General features: G+C 39.7%; 1 protein-coding gene across 1 annotated transcript in view; it reads right to left on the reverse strand.

The window, feature by feature from the left end:
• CC2D2B (coiled-coil and C2 domain containing 2B) overlaps window positions 1–21,214 on the reverse strand; it is a gene marked incomplete at its 5' end in the record, with an annotated part of 108,712 nt that extends 87,498 nt beyond the window's left edge. Inside the window, 7 exon segments of the mRNA XM_064374039.1 lie at window positions 4,972–5,100; window positions 5,192–5,328; window positions 5,669–5,867; window positions 16,593–16,676; window positions 19,017–19,082; window positions 19,536–19,612; window positions 21,148–21,214. Coding sequence (XP_064230109.1) covers window positions 4,972–5,100; window positions 5,192–5,328; window positions 5,669–5,867; window positions 16,593–16,676; window positions 19,017–19,082; window positions 19,536–19,612; window positions 21,148–21,214 — 759 coding nt within the window.
• Between the last annotated feature and the right edge of the window lie 2,999 nt (window positions 21,215–24,213).

Raw genomic sequence — 24,213 nt, forward strand, 5'->3', positions numbered from 1 at the left:
AGAGAAATGCAAATCAAAACTACATTGAGATACCATCTCACGCCAGTTAGAATGGCGATCATTAAAAAATCTGGAAACAACAGATGCTGGAGAGCATGTGGAGAAATAGGAACACTTTTACACTGTTGGTGGGAGTGTAAATTACTTCAACCATTGTGGAAGACAGTGTGGCGATTCCTCAAGGACCTAGAAATAGAAATTCCATTTGACCCAGCAATCCCATTACTGGGTATATATCCAAAGGATTATAAATTGTTCTGCTATAAGGACACATGCACACGAATGTTCATTGCAGCACTGTTTACAATAGCAAAGACCTGGAACCAACCCAAATGCCCATTGATGATAGACTGGACAGGGAAAATGTGGCACATATACACCATGGAATATTATGCAGCCATCAAAAACGATGAGTTTGTGTCCTTTGTAGGGACATGGATGAACCTGGAAACCATCATTCTCAGCAAACTGACACAAGAACAGAAAATCAAACACCGCATGTTCTCACTCATAGGCAGATGTTGAACAATGAGAACACATGGACACAGGGAGGGGAGCATCACACACTGGGGTCTGTTGGGGGCAAATAGGGGAGGGACAGCGGGGGGTGAGGAGTTGGGGAGAGAGAGCATGGGGAGAAATGCCAGATATAGGTGAAGGGGAGGAAGGCAGCAAATCATGCTGCCATGTGTGTACCTATGCAACAATCTTGCATGTTCTTCACATGTACCCCAAAACCTAAAATGCAATAAAAAAATAAAATAAGGGTAGAGAGATTCAAGATGGCTGATCACTAGCAGCTCGGGCTCGTAGTTCCCACTGAAAGCGCAGAGAACGAAAGGATGCCACACTTTCAGATGAATATTTGTTGCTCATGGACCAAGAGATTCCCAGCGGAGGAGCCCCACAGGTCGCCAGGGCTACTCTTGTGGCCGGCGCGGCAGTTTTGCTGGCGCCTTAGCGCGGCAGTTCTTGGTGCAGAGTCCAGAGATTCCTGGGCAGAAAAGCACCATCAATCTTAACACCGCTGTTTTGTCCGGCGCAGTGGATTGCTCAGATTTCGGCGCTGGGAATCAACAAGTTGGACGTCCGCTCAGAGACCTAGTTAGAAAGTCGGTAATTACAAAGATGACAGAGGGATAAATATATAATGAAGGGAAGAAACCAGCCTAAAAAGGCAGAGAATACTCAAAATCAGAATGCCTCTCCCTCTACAGGGGATCACAATTCCTCATCAGTAACGGAACAAGGCTTAATGGAGAACGAGTGTGTTCCAGTAACAGAAGCAGGTTTCAAAAGGTGGGTGATAAGAAACTTCTGTGAATTAAAAGAACTTGTTCTAACCCAATGCAAAGAAACTAAGAATCTTGAAAAAAGGTTAGACGAAATGTTAATGAGAATGGACAATTTAGAGAGGAATATAAGTGAATTGATGGAGCTGAAAAACACAACACGAGAACTTCGCGAAGTATGCACAAGTTTAAACAGTCAAATTGATCAAGCAGAAGAAAGGATATCAGAAGTCGAGGACCAGCTCAGTGAAATGAAACGAGAAGACAAGATTGAAGAAAAAAGGATAAAAAGGAATGAGCAAAGTCTCCAGGAAATATGGGACTATGTGAAAAGACCTAATTTATGTTTGATAGGTGTACCTGAATGTGACGAAGAGAATGAATCCAAGTTGGAAAATACTCTTCAGGATATCATTCAGGAAAACTTTCCCAACCTGGCAAGGCAGGGTAATATTCAACTCCAGGTAATACAGAGAACACCACAAAGATATTCTTCAAGAAGACCAACCCCAAGGCACATAATTGCCAGATTTATTAGGGTTGAAATGAAGGAGAAAATACTAAGGGCAGCCAGAGAGAAAGGTCAGGTTACCCATAAAGGGAAACCTATCAGACTTACAGCAGATCTCTCAGCAGAAACCCTACAAGCCAGAAGAGAGTGGGGACCAATATTTAACATCCTTAAAGAAAAGAACTTTCAACCCAGAATTTCCTATCCAGCCAAACTAAGCTTTATAAGTGAAGGAAAAATTAAATCTTTTGCAAACAAACAAGTACCTAGAGATTTCACCACCACCAGGCCTGCTTTACAAGAGCTTCTGAAAGAAGCACTATACATATAAAGGAACAACCAATACCAGCCTTTCCAAAAATATATCGAAAAGCAAAGAGCATTAACACAATGAAAATTTTACACTAACTAATGGGCAAAACAGTCAGCTAGCATCAAATGCCAGTATTAAACTTGTGGGGATCACTCCAGCGTCGAGACCACTCAGTGTCTCCGCCATAATGGAGCTTGAGCCCAGACACGTTTCCCACCCCCTGGAGGCAGTCGAGATCAGTGAAAGAGAGATTTAATAGAAGTTTGAATTTGCAGAAGTCTATTTCTGGTCCACTGACCTAAAGGCTGGGTGAAGGCTGTGTGGTTTTACTAGGCATTGTTTCTTGAAGTACCTGCTCTGGGCTAGTTTTATGACTTTGTTTACCCTCTATTGATGGGTCCCGTGCTTGTTCCTGTGACTGCTATTTGCAAAGTTAATGGGTCTATCGCCTCTCTGATGACTTGCATAGATCATTAACATTTTAACTATAGGTTTCCTCACCCTGATAATGAGACCCACCTGCATGACTTGATTGTACCCATTGTGTGTTTTCTGCTGCCTAAGCTTGTAGCTGGATGGCTCTCTCTTCCCTTTATTAAGATAATGGCATCTGTTCTGATAATTGAGATGGGACTAAGAATGCTTATGTAAATGAGGTGGGGCAAAGAATGTTCCTGTAAGTGAGGTAGGAAAAGATATATATACTAACTCTGTGTACAATAAAGTTGCTGGTTTTAGGCATTGCTAATTGGGAATTGCCTGGCCAGCCCTCCAGACTCCAGCCTGTTCTGTCTTTTCTTTTCTTCCGCGCACTCTCTCTTCCAGGTATTGGGACCCTCTTGCAGGTCAAGAGACCCCGGCAGACGGGCCATTCTCACCGGCCCCTGACATAAACTTATATATATTCTAATTGGATAAAAAGCCAAAATCCATCGGTGTGCTGCATCCAGACCCATCTCACATGCAACGATACACAAAGACTCAAAACAAAGAGAAGGAGGAAGATTTATCAACCAAACAGAGAGTAAAAATAAACAAATAAATAAAGAGCAGGAGATGCAATTCTCGCCTCTGATAAAGTAGACTTTAAAGTAACAAAGAGCAAAAGAGGCAAAGAAGGATATTACATAATGGCAAAACTATCAATGTAACAAGAAGAGCTAATGATTTTATAGATCAACGAGACAGAAAATTAACAAGGACATCCAGGACTTGAACTCAGAACCGGAACAAGTAAACTTAATAAACATTTATAGAACTCTCCACTTCAAATACACAAAACATACATTACCACCTCACACCTATTCCAAAAGCGACTACATAATTGGAAGTAAATCACTCCTCAGTAATCACATAGCATTTCATAGGTTTAAATGAAATATTGGTTGGCTGCTTGTTTGTTATTTTCTTCCTTATTCCTTCCTGTCTACATCAAGTATAATTATTGGTATAAAAGAGGTTTTCAATACCCATGACTAAACTGCATTCTAGCCTGGGCAAGAAAGCAATACTCCCATTCTCTCTCTCTTTCTCTTCCTTTTTCTTCCTCTTCTTCATTTTTTTTCTTTCTTTCTAAAAAAAAAATAAATAAATAAAATAAAATAAAATAAAAAGAAATAAATAAAAGTGTGTGGCACCTCCCCTTTTCTCTCTCTTCTTCCTACTCTGGCATTGTGAAGTGCCAGATCCCTCTTTGCCCTCCATCATGATTGCAAGTTTCCTGAGGCCAAAGGTTTCTTGGGGCCTCCCCAGAAGCCGAGCAGATGCCAACATCATGCTTCCTGTACAGCCTGTAGAACTGTGAGCCAATTCAACGTCTCTTCTTTATAAACTACCCCGTTTCAAGTATTTCTTTATAGCAGTGTGAGAATGGACTAATACAGTGAGAAGATTAGCCATAGAGTAGATTATTTGAGGGCTCATATCTGGAAATCAATACATCAATAAGAAAAAGCAGACAATCCAATAAGAAAAAAATGGGTAAAAGTCTTAACCAAGCTTTCAAAAAAGAGGCTGTCCTAATAGCCAACAGACATAAAAAGGTGTTCAGTTTCATTAGTCATCAGGGAAACGCAGATTAAAACTTGAATAAGTTCCACTTACATACACCAGAATGGCTATGATTTAAAAGACAGGTAATACCAAATGTTGGCAGGAATATAAAGCAGCTGAACACTCACACACTTCTTAGTTTGTGTATAGTTTTGTACAACCATTTTAGAAAATCGTTTGGCACTATATAGTAAAACTAAACACATACAAACTGATAACCCAGCATTTCTACTCAGATATATACCCCACAGAAAATGCATATACCCCACAGTTATCAGAAGATGTATAAAATTTCATGGTAGTCTTATTAGTAATAGCCAACAACTGGATGTAACTTATATCCATCAACAGAAGAATGGTTAATCAATAAATGTATTTTTCATACCAGGGAGTTCTATACAACAGAAATGAACAAGCTATTGCTGTACACGACAATATAGCATACCTATTGTATTATTCGATTCATACAAAATAGGTAAAACTAACAGACAAGAGTAATCTATAGTGGTGGAAGTTATAACAGTGGTTACATTTAGTATCATTCATTTATTATTTTTGTAAAATTAAGATCATATATAATTTTGCATTCTGCTTTTTTTACTTCACATTTTATTTCGAGCATTTCCCCATATCATTAAATATGCCTTGAAACTATAATTTTAAGGGCTATTTAACATTTCATCATAATTTAGACATATTAGTAGATGTAGTATTTTTAAAGGATAAATCAATAGCACAAAAACATCAGTTATAATTGATATTAGAATTTTAACCATAATTACAAATAAATTGTTGTTGGTTACCTTTCTGTATATGGTCTTAAGTAATGGATTTAAAGATTCCTTCCTTATATTTAGTCTGAAATTCCACGACTGTTTAATAGGTGTAGGTAATGACAGTATTTCTCCACTTTCTCCAAACCAACGCTTTCCCTATCAAAAATATTTAAGTACAGTAATTAAATATTTCACTAAGAAAGTCACATACTGGCCAGTGTTCTAACTTGTTAACTGCTGCACTTGCCTCTTCTAGTTTAAGCAGGCGATTTTCCATTTTGTTGCAGGTCTTTTTATATATTTCTGGCTTTCTCTGAATATAGAATCCTTCATCTTCTAAAACACGTGGCATCATATCTTTTGGCAGTTTGCGCTGGTTGACCACTTAATAACAATGAAACTTAGATATCAAAGTCCAAAATGTTAAATGGATATTGACCAAATAAGTAGTACAAACGACTATAATTACACTCTACTAATAAAGTCTAGCCAAAAGCCTCTCTCTCTCTTTCTCTCTCTCTCTGCATATATATGTACATTTTTAAAATGGAGAACGGGTTCTCTTAATTGATTCCCTTAATTCAGGAAAGTCATGAAAAACAAATATAGAAAATTTACTATAATTTTAGATCAGTACTTTTTATTTATCTGGCATACAGGAAAGCTATTATTCCATAACATAATTCATTAATGACTTGAATATTTTACTGGAAAAGAATATTACCTGGAGAACTACTTGGTACAAAAATATTTGCTTTCTGTTTTTTTATTTGTTCTTGATCATCTTCATATTCAGCAGCTTTTACTTTGACTAAATCTGTCAAAATTAATTCTTTCATAAACTCTTCATCTTCACTCTCATCAACATTTTGTAAATTACCCCCAAGTGAAAAACATTTGGGATAACTATGGTTTACTGGTGTCTGTTGAATACCAAAAAGGAAAATAAGTTTTCATGCTTGTCTTCAATGATTAATATGCAAATGAATAAAATGTTCTGGAACCTTACTGTGAACTGTGCTTCTGATCCTGTCACTCACAGACCAAGTTCTAGCTGAAATTGTGTTACAATGAAATTTCACTGAACTTAAAACTCATTTAAGGTTTAGTATACAATATGATTTTTCTATAGCCCATCTTAGCAATTCTTCACTGAAAGACTGAAAGAGCTCAAATAGCTCTTCCTTCCCTATGGAAAATGTTCTGAGATAATGAACTATAATATTTCAACTACCGAGAATACACAGTATAGGGCAGGGTCCAAAGATACCAGACCATGTGATCCTAAATCCCGTTTTTCCCCATCATTGAGAAAACAGTACCACCTAAAGTGCTGTAGAGTAGGCATGCTGTTTTCTACAAGGTATTCATGAAAAAAAAAGAAAGATGAAGGAAAAGTAAAGATTCAGCATAGAAGTCTGGCAGAGTGATTACAGTAAAATTCTGAAATATGATATTGATCAAGGTTATAAACAATCTGAACACAGATGTGGAAACAGATACATTATTAAATATTAAAATGAATCTATCAAACTGATAAATTTAATATGAGTCAATTCATGAAAGCAAAATCATTATTTTGGATGACTTTACCTGTCTAATTTGACATACACACATATTGAACAAGAGAGACAGTATGTGAGTCACACAAAAATCTCTCGATTCTCAAAAACATACATTTAGGGTAAATAATAAAATTTTAAAAAGTTAATCACAGAATTCCTTTGAATAGAGACTCCTACATGACCTTGATCAACACTGACAAAGTTAAATAAGTAACGTCACTAGACATCAACTAGGTTCATATAAAATATCATCATACCCTCCCTCCTATATCCCTGGCAGGAAATCAGGATAATATTTTATATCTGGAAATCTTTGTGATATCTTTTTCAGAATTCAAATAAAGAATACCAACGCCTAGGAGCAAGATTTGCGGAATCTCCAAGTGGGAGCTCTCTTTGAAGATTCCAGTCATAGACCACAAGGGCCTCTTTGCTCCAGCTGGAGCTCCCATGACCAAGCTTCTTTTATAATGGCCGTGGTGTGGGCCAGGGTTTTCTACCTCCCTTCAGTGCTAAGGTCTGCCCTCACGGTAGAGTATGTCAGGCTCTCATCTTGGACTCTAGCCTCTGAGATATGACCCTATGGGTCTTTTTTATGAGCCCTACCCAATCTGCCTATATTTTTAGCTTGAGACAAGCTGTGATCTGGACCAACTCAAGTTCTACCTACTCAACTATTCCTTACTTAGTCTAAGTCCAGCTGCTATCCCAGATCACTTTCTTGGTCTTCACTGTGCAGCTCACAGCAGAGCAATGTGTGTGCTGTTGGCTGTTATGTGATAGGGAGAATGGGGTCAGAGGATATAAGTCTAGATGGATACAAGTGAGTATTGTGCAGTAAAAAAGGGGTGGTGTCCTCTGTCCCTTCTCACAGGAACATCCTTGTTCACTGTGGTGTGACAAGCAGAAGTTTCTGAAAGTAACCCTAGGCCTCACTCTGAGTTGCCCAGATGAGTTACCTGAAACCAGGGGTCCCCTTTCTCCCAGCAGGAAGGGGCCACATTCAAACTCAGGCTCCTAGAAAAAGAGTAGCTTTCTCCTTTATGTAATGGGGACAGTAGTCACCAGCTTCAGGGGACACAGCTTTTCCAAACAACTCCTCTAAACAGCTCATATCTAAACCTTGACTTCCTCATGCCCAAGAAGCCCATTTGTGCCACCCTTTACTCCTACTGACTTAATACCTTTATGCTTGCCCTGCAAGAAGAAAGAGTGGCCACAGCCACAGCACCTGGCCCTAGCATACTCTGTTAGGTGGGAGGATCAGAGACAGGGCCTGCTTTTGTTTTTCCAGAAAAGCCTATTCCTTAACCCAAACTGTGGGATGCTGGAAAGTCGGATGACTAATTAAGATCACAGGAATGTTTGATACCCATTTCATCAATAGTCATTCAAATATTCATTGTGTGCCTAATATATTCCAGAAAGAAAATAAACAGACAAAGAAATACATGTTAATTGGTGATAAGTGTTATGAAGGAAAATAAAGCAGGGTGAGAGGATAGGGAATGCTGGGCTAGGTTGGTTGGGGGTACTATTTTAGATAGGGTTGTCTGGCATAGGATCTTTAATAATATGTCATTTGAAGAGAAGTCCAAAGTTAGTAGGGGACAGAGCTTAAGGATAAGGAAAGAGCTTTCCAGGCAGTCACCTCAGTACAAAGGCCCTGAGGCAGAGCTTGCTATAAATGAGAAACAGGAAGGAAGCCAATGTGGCTGGTGTTAGATGAGAGAGGGGAGAGTAGTGAAAAATAAAATAAAGTCAGAGAGGTACTTTATTTTACAGAGAAGGTCCCTGTAAGGACTTTCACTGTGAGTGAGATAGGAAACCATTAGAAGGTGTAAGCAAAAAAAAAAATGATCTTAGATTTTTAACAGGGTCACTGTAATAAGTGTATGTTATGGAAAATGGACTACAAGGACAATAATGAATACAGAGAGAGACGGTGGCAATGATTCTGATGAGAGGCTACAGTGAAGTACCAGAGAGGGTGGTGAAAAATGGGTCCGATTTGGGAATACTTTGAAGGCAGAACCAACAGGATTTGTGAGAAATTGGATTTAAAGCATGTGAGTAAATGGGAGTCTAAAGATGATACCAAGGTTCAAATGAGCAATTGAACAAATGGAATTGCCATTTACTACTATGATTCTGTTTATATAAAACTCTGTGTGGCCAGGTGTGGTGGTTCACACCTGTAATCCCAGCACTTAGGGAGGCTGAGGTGGGTGGATCACCTGAGGTTAGGAGTTTGAGACCAGCCTGGCCAACATGGCAAAACCCCATCTTTACTAAAAACACAAAAATTAGCCAAGTGTGGTGGCACACACCTGTAATCTCAGCTACTGGGGAGGCTGAGGCAGGAGAATTGATTGAACCCAGGAGACAGATGTTGCAGTGAGCTGCAATCACACTACAGCACTCTGCCTTGGCAACAGAGCAAGACTCCCTCTCAAAAAGAAAAAAAAAGCCTGGTGGCTGGGAAGATGGTTGAATAGGAACACCTCCCATCTGTAGCTCCCAGAGAAACCAATGCAAAGAAAAGAAGGCAGGTAATTTCTGCATTTCCAACTGAGGTACCTGGCTCATTTCATCTGGACTGGTTAGACACTGGGTGCAGCCAATGGCAAGTGAGCAGAAGCAGGGTGGGGCGTCTCCTCACCTATGAAGCACAAGGGGTTGGGGAACTCTCTCCCCTAGCTAGCCTAGGGAAGCCATGAGGGACAGTGCTATGAGGAATGGTGCACTCCGGCCCAGATACTATGTGCTTCCCACTGTCTCGGCAACCTGCAGACCAGAAGATTCCCTCAGGTGCCTATGCCACCAGGGCCCTGGATTTCAAGCATAAAAGTGGGCAGTTGTTTAGGCAGACACCAAGCTAGCTGCAGGAGTTTTTTTTTTTTTTCCATACTCCAGTGGTGCCTGGAATGCCAGTGAGACAGAACAGTTCACTCCCCTGGAAAGGGGGCTGAAGTCAGGGAGCCAAGTGGTCTATCTCAGCAGATCCCAACCCCATGGAGCCCAGCAAGCTAAGATTCACTGGCTGGAAATTCTTGCTGCCAGCATAGCAGTCTGAAGTCAACCTAGGACACTCCAGTGTGGTGGGGGGAGGGGTGTCCACCATTACTGAGGCTTGAGTAGGCAGTTTTCCCCTAACAATGTAAACAAAGCTGCCAGGAAGTTAGAACCAGGCAGAGCCCACCACAGCTCTGCAAAGCCACTGTAGCCAGACTGCTTTTCTACATTCCTCCTCTCCAGGAAGGGCATCTCTGAAAGAAAGGCAGCAACCCATCAGGGGCTTATAGATAAAACTCTCATCTCCTCAGGACAGAACACCTGCGGGAAGGGGCGGCTGTGGGCACAGCTTCAGCAGACTTAAACATCCCTGCCTGCCAGCCCTGAAGAGAGCAGTAGATCTCCCAGCACAGTGCTCAAGCTCTGCTAAGAGACAGACTGACTCCTCAAGTGCGTCCCTGACCCCCATGCCTCCTGACTAGGAGATACCTCCCAGCGGGGGTCAACGGACAACTCATACAGGAGAGCTCCGGCTGGCATCTGGTGGATGCCCCTCTGGGACGAAAATTCCAGAGGAAGGAACAAGCAGCAATCTTTGCTGTTCTGCAGCCTCTGCTGGTGACACTCAGGCAAACAGGGTCTGGAGTGGACCTCCATCAAACTCCAGCAGACTTGCATCAGAGAGCCTGACTGTTAGAAAGAAAACTAACAAACAGAAAGGAATAGCATCAATATCAACAAAAAGGACATCCACTCAAAAACACCATCCAAAGGTCACCAATATCACAGACCAAAGGTAGATAAATCTACCAAAATGAGGAAAAAAACAGCACAAAAATGCTGAAAATTCCAAAATCCAGATGCCTCTTCTCCTCCAAAGGATCACAACTCCTCACCAGCAAGGGAACAAAACTGGATGGATAATGAGTTTGACAAAATGACAGAAGTAGGCTTCAGAAAGTGGGTAATATCAAACTTCTCTGAGCTAAAGGAGCGTGTTCTAATCCAACACAAGGAAGCTAAGAACCTTGAAAAAGGTTAGAGGAATTGCTAACTAGAATAACCAATTTAGAGAAGAATACAAATGACCTGATGGAACTGAAAAACACAGCAGAAGAACTTTGTGAAGCATACACAAGTACCAATAGCTGAATCAATCAAGCAGAAGAAAGGATATCAGAGATTGAAGGTCAACTTAATGAAATAAAGCATGAAGACAAGATTGGAGAAAAAAGAATAAAAAGGAACAAACAAAGCCTCCAAGAAATATGGGACTAAATTCAGACAATACAGAGAACACCACAAAGATACTCCTCAAGAAGACCAACACCCCTGTAATCCCAGCACTTTGGGAGGCCGAGGCGGGAAGATCACGAGGTCAAGAGATCGAGACTATCCTGGCCAACATGGTGAAACCCCGTCTCTACTGAAAATACAAAAAAAGTAGCTGGGCATGGTGGCACGCCCCTATAGTCCCAGCTACTTGGGAGGCTGAGGCAGGAGAATTGCTTGAATCCAGGAGGCGGAGGTTGCAGTGAGCCGAGGTCGCACCACTGCACTCCAGCCTGGTGCCTGGTGATGGAGTGAGACTCTGTCTCAAAAAAACAAAAAAGAAGACCAACACCAAGACACATAATCATCAGATTCACCAAGGTCGAAATGAAAAAAAAATATTAAGTCAGCCAGAGAGAAAAGTCAGATTACCCATACAGGGAAGCCTATCAGACTAACAGCAGTTCTCTTTACAGAAACCCTACAAGCCAGAAGATAGTGGGGGCCAATATTCAACATTCTTAAATAAAATAATTTTCAACCTAGAATTTCATATCCAGCCAAACTAAGCTTCATAAACGAAGGAGAAATAAAATCCTTTACAGACAAGCAAATGCTGAGATATTTTGTCACCACTAGGCCTGCCTTACAAGAGCTCCAGAAGGACGTACTAAATATGGAAAGGAAAAAACCAGTACCATCCACTGCAAAAACATGCCAAGTTGTAAAGACCATCAACACTATGAAGAAACTGTATCAACTAATGGGCAAGATAACCAGCTAGCATCATAATGACAGGATCAGATTCACATATAACAAAATTAACTTTAAATTTAAATGGGATGAATGCCCCAATTAAAAGACACAGACTGGCAAATTAGATAAAAAGTTAAGACCCATTGGTGTGCTGTATTCAGGAGACCCATCTCACCCACAAAGACATGAGGAAGATTTACCAAGCAAATGTAAAGCAAAAAAAAAAAGCAGGGATTGCAATCGTAGTCTCTGATAAAACAGACTTTAAACCAACAATGATCAAAAAAGACAAAGAAGGGCATTACATAATGAATGGTAAAGGGATCAACACAGCAAGAAAAGCTAACTATCCTAAATATATATGTACCCAATACAGGAGCACCCAGATTCATAAAGCAAGTTCTTAGAGACCTTCAAAGACTTAGATTCCCACACAATAATAGTGGGAAACTTTAACACCCCACTGTCAATATTAGACAGATCAACGAGATGGAAAATTAACAAGGATATTGAGGACTTGAACTCAGCTCTGGACTAAGCAGACCTAAGAGACATCTACAGAACTCTCAACCCCAAATCAACAGAATATACATTCTTCTCAGCACTACATCACACTTATTCTAAAATAGACCACATAATTGGTAGTAAAACACTCCTCAGAAAATGCAAAAGAATGCAAATCATAACAGTCTCTCAGACCATAATGCAATCAAATTAGAACTGAGGAATAAGAAACTCACTCAAAACCACACAACTACATGGAAACTGAACATCCTGCTCCCAAATGACTACTGAGTAAATAATGAAATTAAGGCAGAAATAAATAAGGTCTTTGAAACCAGTGATAACAAAGACACAACATACCAGACTCTCTAGGACACAGCTAATGCAGTGTTTAGAGGAAAATGTATAGCACTAAAATGCCAACAGGAGAAAGCAGGAAAGATCTAAAATTGACACCGTAACATCACAATTAAAAGAACTAGAGAAGCAAGAGCAAACAAATTCAAAAGCTAGCAGAAGACAAGAAATAGCTAAGATCAGAGCAGAATTGAAGGAGCTAGAGACACAAAAAAACCCTTCAAAAAAATCAATGAATCCAGGAGCAAGTTTTTTGAAAAGATTAACAAAATAGATAAACTGCTAGCCAGACTAATTAAGAAGAAAAGGAGAAGAATCAAATAGACACAATAAAAATGATAAGGGGAATATCACCACTGATCCCACAGAAATACACACTACCATCAGAGAATACCATAAACACCTCTACACAAATAAACTAGAAAATCTAGAAGAAATAGATAAATTCCTGGACACATACACCCTCCCAAGACTAAACCAGGAAGAAGTCAAAACCCTGAATAGACCAATAATAAGTTTTAAAAATGAGGCAGTAATTAATAGCCTACTAACCAAAAAAAGTCCAGGACCAGATAGATTCACAGTTGAATTCTACCAGAGGTACAAAGAAGAGCTGGTACCATTCCTTCTGAAACTATCCCAAACAATAGAAAAAGAAGGAATCCTCCCTAATTCATTTTATGAGGCCAACATCATCCTGATACCAAAACTTAGCAGAGACACAACAAAAAAAGAAAATTTCAGGCCATTATCCCTGATGAACATTGATGTGAAACTCCTCGATAAAATACTGGCAAACCAAATCCAGCAGCACATCAAAAAGCTTATCCATCACAATCAAGTCGGCTTCATCCCTGGGACAAGGCTGGTTCAACATACACAAATCAATAAACATAATCCATCAAATAAACAGAGCCAATGACAAAAACCACATGATTATCTCAATAGATGCAGAAAAGGCCTTCCATAAAATTCAACGCCCCTTCATGTTAAAAACTCTCAATAAACTAGGTATTGATGAAATGTGTCTCTAAATAATAAGAGCTATTTATGACAAACCCATAGCCAATATCATACTGAATGGGCAAAAGCTGGAAGCATTCCCTTTGAAAACCAGCACAAGACACTCCCATTCAACATAGTATTGGAAGTTCTGGCCAGGGAAATCAGGCAAGAGAAAGAAATAAAGGGCACTTAAATAGGAAGACAGGAAGTCAAATTGTCTCTGTTTGCATTTGTCCTGATTGTATACTTAGAAAACCCCATTGTCTCATCCCAAAATCTCCTTAAGCTGATAAGCAACTTCAGCAATGTCTCAGGATACCAAATCAATGTGCAAAAATCACAAGCAATCCTATACACCAAAAACAGAGAGCCATATCATGAGTGAACTCCCATTCACAATTGCTACAAAGAGAATAAAATACCTAGGAATACAACTTACAAGGGATGTAAAGGACCTCTTCAAGGAGAACTACAAACCACTGCTCAAGGAAATAAAAGAGGACACAAACAAATAGAAAAACATTCCATGCTCATGGATAGGAAAAATCAATATCATGAAAATGGCCATTATAGACTGAATGCTATCGCCATCAAGCTACCATTGACTTTCTTCACAGAATTGGAAAAACTACTTTAAATTTCATATGGAACCAAAAAGGAGCCCATATAGCCAAGACAATCCTAAGCAAAAAGAACAAAGCTGGTGGCATCATGCCAACTGACTTCAAACTATACTACAAGGCTACAGTAACCAAAATAGCATGGTACTGGCACTAAAACAGATATATAGACCAATGGAACAGAACAGAGGCCTCAGAAATAACACCACACAACTACAACCATCTATCCTTGATAAACCTGACAAAAGCAATGGGGAAATAATTCCCTATTTAATAAATGGTGTTGGGAAAACTGGCTAACAATATGCAGAAAACTGAAACTGTACCCCTTCCTTACATCTTATATAAAAATTAACCCAAGATGGATTAAAGACTTAAACATAAGACCTAAAACCATGCAAACCCTAGAAGAAAACCTAGGCAATACCATACAGGACATAGGCATGGACAAAGACTTCATGACTGAAACACCAAACTCAATGGCAACAAAAGTCATAATTGACAAATGGGGTCTAAGTAAACTAAAGAGCTTCTGTACAGCAAAAGAAACTATCATCAGAGTGAACAGGCAACCTACAGAATGTGAGAAAATCTTTGCAATCTATTCATCTGACAAAGGGTTAATATCCAGAATCTACAAAGAACTTAAACAAATTTACAAGAAAATAACAAACCACCTCATCAAAAAGTGGTGGAATGATATGAACAGTCACTTCTCAAAAGAAGACATTTATGCGGCCAACAAACATATGAAAAACTTCACCATCACTGGTCATTAAAGAAATGAAAATCAAAACCACAACAAAATACCATCTCATTCCAGTTAGAGTCATTAAAAAGTCAGGAAACAACAGATGCTGGAGAGGCTGTGGAGAAATAGCAATGCTTTTATACTATTGGTGGGAGTGTAAATTAGTTCAACCATTATGGAAGACAGTGTGGTGATTCCTCAATGATCTATAACCAGAAATATCATTTGATCCAGCAATCCCAATACTGGCTATATACCCGAAGGATTATAAATCATTCTACTATAAAGACACATCACACATATGTTTATTGGATCACTGTTCACAATAGCAAAGACTTAGAACCAACCCAAATGCCCATCAATGATAGACTGCATAAAGAAAATGTGGCACATTTACACCATAGGATACTATGCAGCCATAAAAAAGGATGGGTTCGTGTCCTTTGCAGGGACATGGATGAAGCTGGAAACCATCATTCTCAGCAAACTAACACAGGAACAGAAAACCAAACACCACATGTTCTCACTCATAAGTGGGAGTTGAACAATGAGAACACATGGACACAGGGAGGGGAAATCACACACTGCAGTCTGTCAGGGGGTTTGGGGGCTAGAGGAGGGATAGTATTAGAAGAAATACCTAATGTAGATGGCAGGTTGATAGATGCCGCAAACCACCATGGCACATGTATGCCTATGTAACAAACCTGCACGTTCTGCACATGTATTTCAGAACTTAAAGCATAATTAAAAAAAAACTCTGTGTGTGCATGTATAGGGCTAAGCATAGAGAAAAGTATGAAAAAATGATAATAGTGACTATCTTAGGACAGTGGGATTTCAGGTGATTTTTATTTTCTCCCTGGAGGCTTCCTGCATTATGTTTTTATACTGTGTTTTATTTCTTCAAAATTTTAAGAATTTTTTTTTAAATTGTGGGAAAAACAACAATAAGAAAAAGAATGAAAGGACTGGAGCAGAATGCAAAGAAAGGGGACTGGAAGGGATGGGGAGGTAAGTAGGAAGGCAAATGGGGGTCCTAGAGGGACTTGACAGGAGGCCCTGAGGGATCTGGAGGGACTGAGAGGTGTCAAAAGACATGATGTAGAACTGTGGGGAATAGGAGGTACTGGGTAGCAGGGGGTTCAAGAAAACCGTGGGGAGACTGGAAGGTAAAGAGGAACTGAAGAAAGTGTCCGAGAACAACAGCTGATATGGAGACAAGTGAGGAGGAGATGGGAAAGACCAGTGAGGCTAAGAAGGACTGGAGGAAAAGGCAACCCCAGAGAAACAGGGAGACTACGCAGTTTGAGGGGGACTGGGAGGGACTGACTAGAAGCAGGGCCTGGGATTGGATTGGGAGGAATGAAGGACAGGGAAACCATGAGCAGTAGTAGAGATTCTGGAGAACAATGTGGGGCCCTTGGAAAGGATAGGAACAAAAAAGATAAAGAAAACACAGGCTTTTGAGCTGACAGCCTAGACTTTCCAGCTCTATCAAGGCTTAACCCTCTTTGCCTGATTTTTTTCACTTGTGAAGATAAGCATGATGCCTGCCTCACAGTGTTAAGATGAGGATTGAATGCTACAATCTGTGTTCAAAACTTAGTTATCACTGGGCATTCAGAATGCACTCAATAAATGCTAGGTTTTATTATTATGAACCGTTCCTTAATTCAAAGAGAAGAGGAAGGCACAATAATAGAACTTCATCTCCTGTCCCTGTATTTCATTCTGTGCTTTTAATAAAGAATCATTTTTTCCTGAGAGTGAGATGGTGGGAGGGAGGCGAACAAATCTAACCTGCTCTGAAGTTTCATCCAAAGCTGAACTTTCTTCACCACTCAGAATGAAAAACGAAAGGCTTTCATCCAATGAGACTTCAGTCTGTAGAGAAAACGATGAACCAGTATTTAGTGTTCAAATAAATACTTTTTCTGCTTCTAAGTAAAGGAAATACTTTTCTGTAATATGGTAAACATAACTGTTATCTCACTAGCGAACAGGGAGCAGCAAGGCAGAGTATGTCAAGGTATATTTAGGTCTGAGTTTGTTTGGTTCATGAGTTTTTATTTTTGTTTTGGTAACTGCAAGAAAAGCCAGAATATAGGGCCAAAATCTTCTCCATCTTCCCAAACTGTCTCCTCACTCTAGTCTGGGTGGTAAGAGTTTGACCAAAATGCTGGCTCTGGTGGAACCTTCTTTTCTCTCCTTGTTTTTGGTGCTGTCCTGTTCAGGTACCCCGACGGCCACCTAGCCCACACACAAGTGCCACCTCACCCCACAATCTTTCATGGAGTTAGAAGTAATTAAAAGTCTGAAAAGTGGTATATTCTTAGTTGTAAACTCGCTGATAAAGAAGCTCTCATTTTTCACTCCTGTAAAGTCTGAATCTTTGAATTAACAAATCATATCACTTCTTTCTCACACACATATATCAAAATGAACTGTTTTAAGGAAAGCTTGGGAAATGAATTAATTCTATAATGAAAAGTAAAACATAGTTACTAGGAATCAAATAATTTAAAATATGTAAAAACGAAAATTATAAGAATTTTATGTAAGATATAATTTTATAAAATACAAAATTAGAAGATTTTATCTTATAAGATAAAAGCTTATCTTATATTGTTTATATCTACAATATAGCCATCACATTAACTTAAAAGTTACTCACCTTGTAACAATGCTGCTTATATGAATTGTCAGTATATGCTTTTATCTCCTATCATCCCTGCACATCTCAAATTCACTTGCTAAAATCTTCTGCTTTCTGAGCAGATATCCCGGTGTGGTAATTGGGACTGTGTTTCTTAGAAGGGCCAATTTCTCTTCCTTTTAACCCCTTTTCTTGGTACTCAGCGGATTGACCTTGACAAACTTTGTAACTCTTTATAGCTTTTACTATTCACAGTGAAATTAAATCCAATTTAGGCATGTTTTAATTCATGTGTTGAGTGAGTAACATGCACATAAACATCACTTTTTAGTCTGCTTTTACCTTTACATTTAATTAAAATAATTTTTATTAAGCACCTAAGAGAGGCACTGTGGAGGAGCCAAAGATAAATTAAAAAAAAAAAAATCCTTGCATATTAAAATTTGCAGTTAAATACTCTAGGTGCTTGTGGCAGAAACTACTAGTTGCCCATTACAGTCTTTTCTCCCATCTCTAATAGTAGAACCTAGACACTTCTTCCACGTTCGTTTGGTGGAAATAGTATGTGCAGTTTGCAGACCTTGTCCCCTAAAAGATCAACCCAAAATCCTTTGGTTCTTTCTTCCCCGCTTCCCTTTTGCTAGCAAATGGAAAAACCAGAACTTTGCCATTGGACTCATGGATGGAAACCACATATTGGAGATAGCAACACACTCCTATCAGCCTGGATTACTTAATTGTGACATTAGAGAAAAAAAGGAAACTTCTATCTTAATGAAAACACTTTACTTTGAATCTTTTTGTTACAGCTACTTAGCTTGTACTCTAAATAATATAACTCTCTAAAAAGAGGAGTTGTTTTATCATTTCAAGTTCCAAATATGTAACTACACATTGAATTTTCAAATATTGGTTACACATTAAAAATCTGTCAGTTGGATATCACCTATAACACTGTTAAAATAATTCATTGGGAGGCCATTAGACCGAAGCAGCTCTAGGGCCCTGAGTTCCTATGTAAGCAAACCAAAACCCAACTCAGTGTAAACGGTCCTATCCAAAGAAAACCAAACTTTAGTTTTACCAATCGGAAACTGCCAACTAATCTCAAACTGGGAACCTTAAGGCTACTGCTCCACTTTAGTCAATCAAATGTTTTCTTTGCCTTGCTTCCACATGCACCGTTTAAAATTTTCCCCACGTGCCCCTTTGGTGGAGTCCTGACCATCTGCAGACTGGCACTCCTCAATTCACAAATTGTGGTCTGTTCAAACAAACTCTTTAAAAGTTTAATGTTCCTAAGTCTACCTTTTAACAATATTTTATTATAATTTTTTTAGGATAAAAAGTAACGCCAAGTAAGAATAGAGTGTGATTGCAAATAGGCAATCACTGATAAAGTAAAATCTTTTTTCAGTGGTAAGAATTAAACTGTGGTATTGATTGAATAATTCTGTAAATTAACTAAAAATCATTGAGTCATCCACTTCAAATAGGTGAAGTTTTGCTATGTAAACTAACTTCCGTCAAGCTGTTTTAAAAAGTAAAAAAAGAAAAAAGTTATTCACCTTGGTTCTTTGATATATTTTGCTATCAATGAGCTGCTCAGTTGAAGATTTTTCACCTTTGTTAATCTGAAACACAATATCAATACATCTTTACAGAAATAGACATAACTGTGCTCATAAGTCTTTTGTCCAAAATTTATAAATATCAAGACTTTGCGATGTTTTCCTTTTAAAAAGTGTGGTATGTGTAGGTGCTCAATAAACATTAGTAGATGAGTGAATGCTCATTATTTTTTTTAAAAGTGTGGTATGTATATAAGAAATATCAGCACACATACTGAAATGTCATTTATAATTACTATGACCAAATCACCTAACCCTTCTTGGCTTTAGGTTTGACATTATAAGAATGTTATGAGACAAAGGGAAAAAAATATATATATATAAAAGAAGCTTTTAGGAATTAAGGAGCTATATTAACATTTATTTTTGGCTCTCTTTTGACAAAGAAAACTTTATTGTGCTATATGTCTCATTTAAATAGTAACTCTGAAAACAAGAAATTTTAAAAAGCATTACCTTAGAATGTTTTTGCTTTCCTCTCACTTTGCCTCTCAATGTCTTTACTACATTTTGATTTTCTTCTGCATCTAAATCTGTCAGGAAATCAACATAATAAAGAGTTTATGACATTTTATTATAATTAAACAACAATAGCAGCAAAAGTATTTATTAAATACTTTAATTGCATGCATTTCTAAGCCTCGTGACAATTATGAAAACTAGGTTATTGTCCTATGAGAGCTATAAGATCAATAGATGTCCTTTCTCCATCTCCATCTGGAACAATACTTTCACCCATTCAGGACTGATTTTTTTCTTTGTGACAACTTTTCTATCCTCTGTCATCTTCTTTTTACAATTTTTTTTTCTTTGAGATGGAGTTTTGCTCGTTGCCCAGGCTGGGGTGCAGTGGTGCAGTCTCGGTTCACTGCAACCTCCCTTTCCCGGGTTCAAGCGATTCACCTCCATTAGCCTCCTGAGTAGCCGGGACTTGGAACCAACCCAAAAGCCCATCAGTGATAGACTAGATAAAGAAAATGTGGCACATATGCACCATAGAATACTATGCAGCCATAAAAAAGGATGAGTTCATGTCCTTTGCGGGTACATAGATGAAACTGGAAACCATCATTCTCAGCAAACTAATACAGGAACAGAAAATCAAACACCATATATTCTCACTCATAAGTGGGAGTTGAACAATGAGAACACATGGACTCAGGAAGGGGAACATCACACACTGGGGCCTTTGCGGGGTAGGGGGTGAGGGGAGGGATAGCATTAGGAGAACTACCTAATGTAGATGACAGAGTGATGGATGCAGCAAACTACCATAGCATGTGTATAGCTATATAACAGACCTGCATGTTCTGCATATATACCCCAAAACCTAAAGTATAAAAAGAAAAACTCTCAAGCCCTTGTGTGTACCCCGAGCCATGTATTATTTTCTGCTCATCCACTGGATGGACTGAAAAAAAGATCATGCAAGATCATGCAGGCCTAGGTACAGTAAAAAATTGAGGACCTATAGATCTCTTTGCCTTGCCTTTTGCTTTTTCTATTCCCTGCCTTTGAGTGGTTAAAGGTTAAATAGAAGATTGTAGAAATAAAGGGTAAGCATAAAGCTAAATAACTAACTATAGGTCAGGTTTAACCACAGTATTCCTTGGTAAAATTTAAAAATTACTAGTTGGTTTTGTTTATACTATATTCCCATAACTTAGAATGGCAGATGGCATACAATACATGCTCAGTAAATACTTGCTTGGTGAATGAACCAGGGCTCAACCATTATTTATGTATTTTTCTCCCTGAGAGTTGAAGTTTGCTGAAGCAGGTTCTGTACCTATGTATCTTTGTGGTCTAAAACAGTCTCACCGCCAGTGGATTCTCCATGTTTGTAATGACAAAAAGAAAATGGAATTCAGTTATTTATTATAGCCATTGACTTTTCTATGTATTTTCTTATGCCCATCTTGTTTTATTTAGGAAGTTTAATTTCTCTTTAAACTGATTCCTTAGGAAATCTGCGTTCCCAGCTGAAACTCTGGAACAGGATTAATCATTTACATCTGTTAAAAACAAAAATGAAGAATATCAGAGTTATGGTATACTTATTGAGAACCTTTTTGAAGATGCTTGTCTCTAATTTCTTCAGCTGTAATGTTATCCATCTCTTCTCACAACTGCAAAAAAAGCAAGGAGGGTTAAACTTGCATCTTGTTTTGTCATTGAACATCTTTTCAAATATTCATCAGCCCTTTGAACATCATCTCCTTTAAAATACCAGCTCATATATTTTGCTTATTTTCTTAAATTTCATCTTTTTATCAATTTGCATGAGCTCTTTAAATATGGTGAAATTACTCTCTCTTACAAGGTAAAGCAAGATGGCTGAACAGAATCCTCCAGCAATCACCTGCCCTGCAGGAACAACAAATTGAACAACTATCCACATAAGAAGCACCTTCATAAGAACGAAAAAATCAGGTGAGCAATCATAGTGCCTGGTGTTAACATCATATCAAGGAAGGAGCCACTGAAGAGAGTAGGAAAGAAAATCTTGAATTGCCTACACCACCTCTCTCTCATCCCCAGGCAGTGTGGCAGGAAGAGAGAATTTGTGCATTTGGGGGAGGAAGAGCAAAGTGATTGGGGGACTTTGCATTGGAACTCTGCTCCCCTAACCTAGCGGAAGGCAACACAGGGCAGAATTTGGCCAGCATCCACAGAGGGAGCATTTAGACAAGCCCTAGCCAGAGGGGAATTGTCCATCCCAGCAGTCAGAAACTGACTTCCAGCTAGCCCTACCACCATTGGCTAAAGCACTCTGAGGTCCTAATAAACTTGAAAGGCAGTCTAGCCCACAAGGACCACAATTCCTGGGCAAGTCCTTGTACTCAGAGCCAGTGGGCTCAGGGTACACACGATCCAGTGAGACAGCAGCTGGGGCGGCCAAGGGAGTGCTTGCATCACCCCTCCCCCAACTTCAGGCAGTACAGCTCACAGCTCTAGGAAAAGAGAGAAGAGCAAAGAGTACTTTGTGTTGCAACTTGGATACCAGCTCAGCCCCGGTAAAATAAAGCACCAAACAGAGTCCTCAAGCCCCCACTCCTGGCACTATCTCCCAGATAACATTTTTAGACCAACACGGGACCAGAAGAGAACCCACTGTCCTGGAGGAAAGGTTGCAATCCTGGCAGAATTCACCATCTGCTGACTAAAGAGCCCTTGGGCCTTGGGTAAACATCAGTGGTAGCCAGTCAGTAGTGATTAGATCATGGGGTTGGTTCCCCAAGCTGTTCTCATGACAGTGAGTGAGTTTTCATGAGATCTGATGGTTTTACCAGCCTCTGGTATTTCCCCTGCTTTCATTTCTCTCTCCTGCCACCATGTGAAGAAGGTCCTTGCTTCCCCTTTGCCTTCCACCATGATTCTGTTTCCAGAGGCCTTCCCAGCCATGTGGAATTGTGAGTCAATTAAACCTCTTTCCTTTATAAATTACTTTTTAAAGGGTAGTATCTTTATAACAATGTGAGAATGGACTAATACACTTGGGTATCCAACTCAGTCACAGTCAAATAAAGTGCACCTAGCAGACTCCTAGGTACCTGATTCCAGACCTTAGCTATTGGAGGGCATTTCTAGATCCGTCCGGGGCCAGAAGGGAACCTGCAGCTCTGAAGGGAGAGAACCAGGTTGCTAGGACTCACCAACTGCTGACTAAAAACCCCTTGGGCCTTGAATAAACATTAGTGGTAGCCTCAGTACAGTCACCACTGGCCTGGGGCAGTGGTGGCCATGAGCAGATAGCCCTTCTGCTTAAGAAAAGAGAAAAGCAGAGAGGATTTAAGTCTTGCAAACTCGGTACCAGTTCAGCCCCAGTAAAATAAAGCACCAGACAAATTCCTAAAACCCCTGACCCCAGGCCCTCATCTTTTAGTGGTAGTTCTAAACCCACCCTGGGCCAGAAGGGAACATGCCTCACTGGAAGGGGAAGACTTAGTCTTGGCAGGATTCAGGGGGTGGTGGGGGAAGGAAGGAAAGGGAAGGGATGGGAAGGGAAGGAGAAGGGGCAGGGGAGGGGAAGGTAATTTTGAATTTATTATCCATTATGCAAGAACTTTTAAAATACACTTAAAATCAATAGCTGGCGAAGAAGATAAAGCCTGTGGTGGACTCCTTGTGGGCTCTGGAGGAGGTCAAAGAGGCCATGCAGCGGATCCATGACCGAGGGAACATTGGCAAGTTAATTCTGGATGTAGAAAAGACTCCAACTCCACTGATGGCCAATGACAGCACAGAGACCAGTGAAGCAGGGGAAGAGGAAGAGGACCACAAGGGAGACAGCAAGAACAAGGAGCGGATGCCCTTTATCCAGTAACCCAGGAACCCAGATGGGAGAATGTGAAAGATGGTTTGGAAGAAGAGGACCCGGCTGAGCAAACTCTTCTGTGCCCCAGTGAACAAATGCTGTAGTCCAGTGCGTGTCGTGTTTGTCTGCAGTCAGCTGAGCTAAAAAGCTGTTGATCACTGTTGTTTTTTGAAATTAAGTGCCAATCCCATTCCAGAACGAACTGCCATTCACAATTGCTACAAAGAGAATAAAACACCTAGGAATACAACTAACAAGGAACGTAAAGGACCTCTTCAAGGAGAACTACAAATCACTGCTCAACGAAATAAGAGAGGATACAAACAGATGGAGAAACATTCCATGTTCATGGTTAGGAAGAATTAATATCGTGAAAATGGGCATACTGCCCAAAGTAATTTACAGATTCAACGCTATCCCCATCAAGCTACCAATGACCTTCCTCACAGAACTGGAAAAAACCACCTTAAACTTCATATGGAACCAAAAGAGAGCCCGCATAGCCAAGTCAATTCTAAGCAAAAAGAACAAAGCGGGAGGCATCACACTAACGGACATCAAACTCTACTACAAGGCTACAGTAATTAAAACAGCATGGTACTGGTACCAAAACAGAGATATAGACCAATGGAACAGAACAGAGGCATCGGAGGCGACACAACATATCTACAACCACCTGATCTTTGACAAACCTGAAAAAAACAAGCAATGGGGAAAGGATTCCCTGTTCAATAAGTGGTGTTGGGAAAACTGGCTAGCCATATGCAGAAAGCAGAAACTGGACCCCTTCCTGACACCTTACACTAAAATTGACTC

This window comes from Aotus nancymaae, unplaced genomic scaffold (assembly GCF_030222135.1).
Source record: "Aotus nancymaae isolate 86718 unplaced genomic scaffold, 86718_ANA_hifiasm-v0.15.2.pri h1tg000010l, whole genome shotgun sequence".
Classification (NCBI taxonomy): Eukaryota; Metazoa; Chordata; class Mammalia; order Primates; family Aotidae; genus Aotus; species Aotus nancymaae.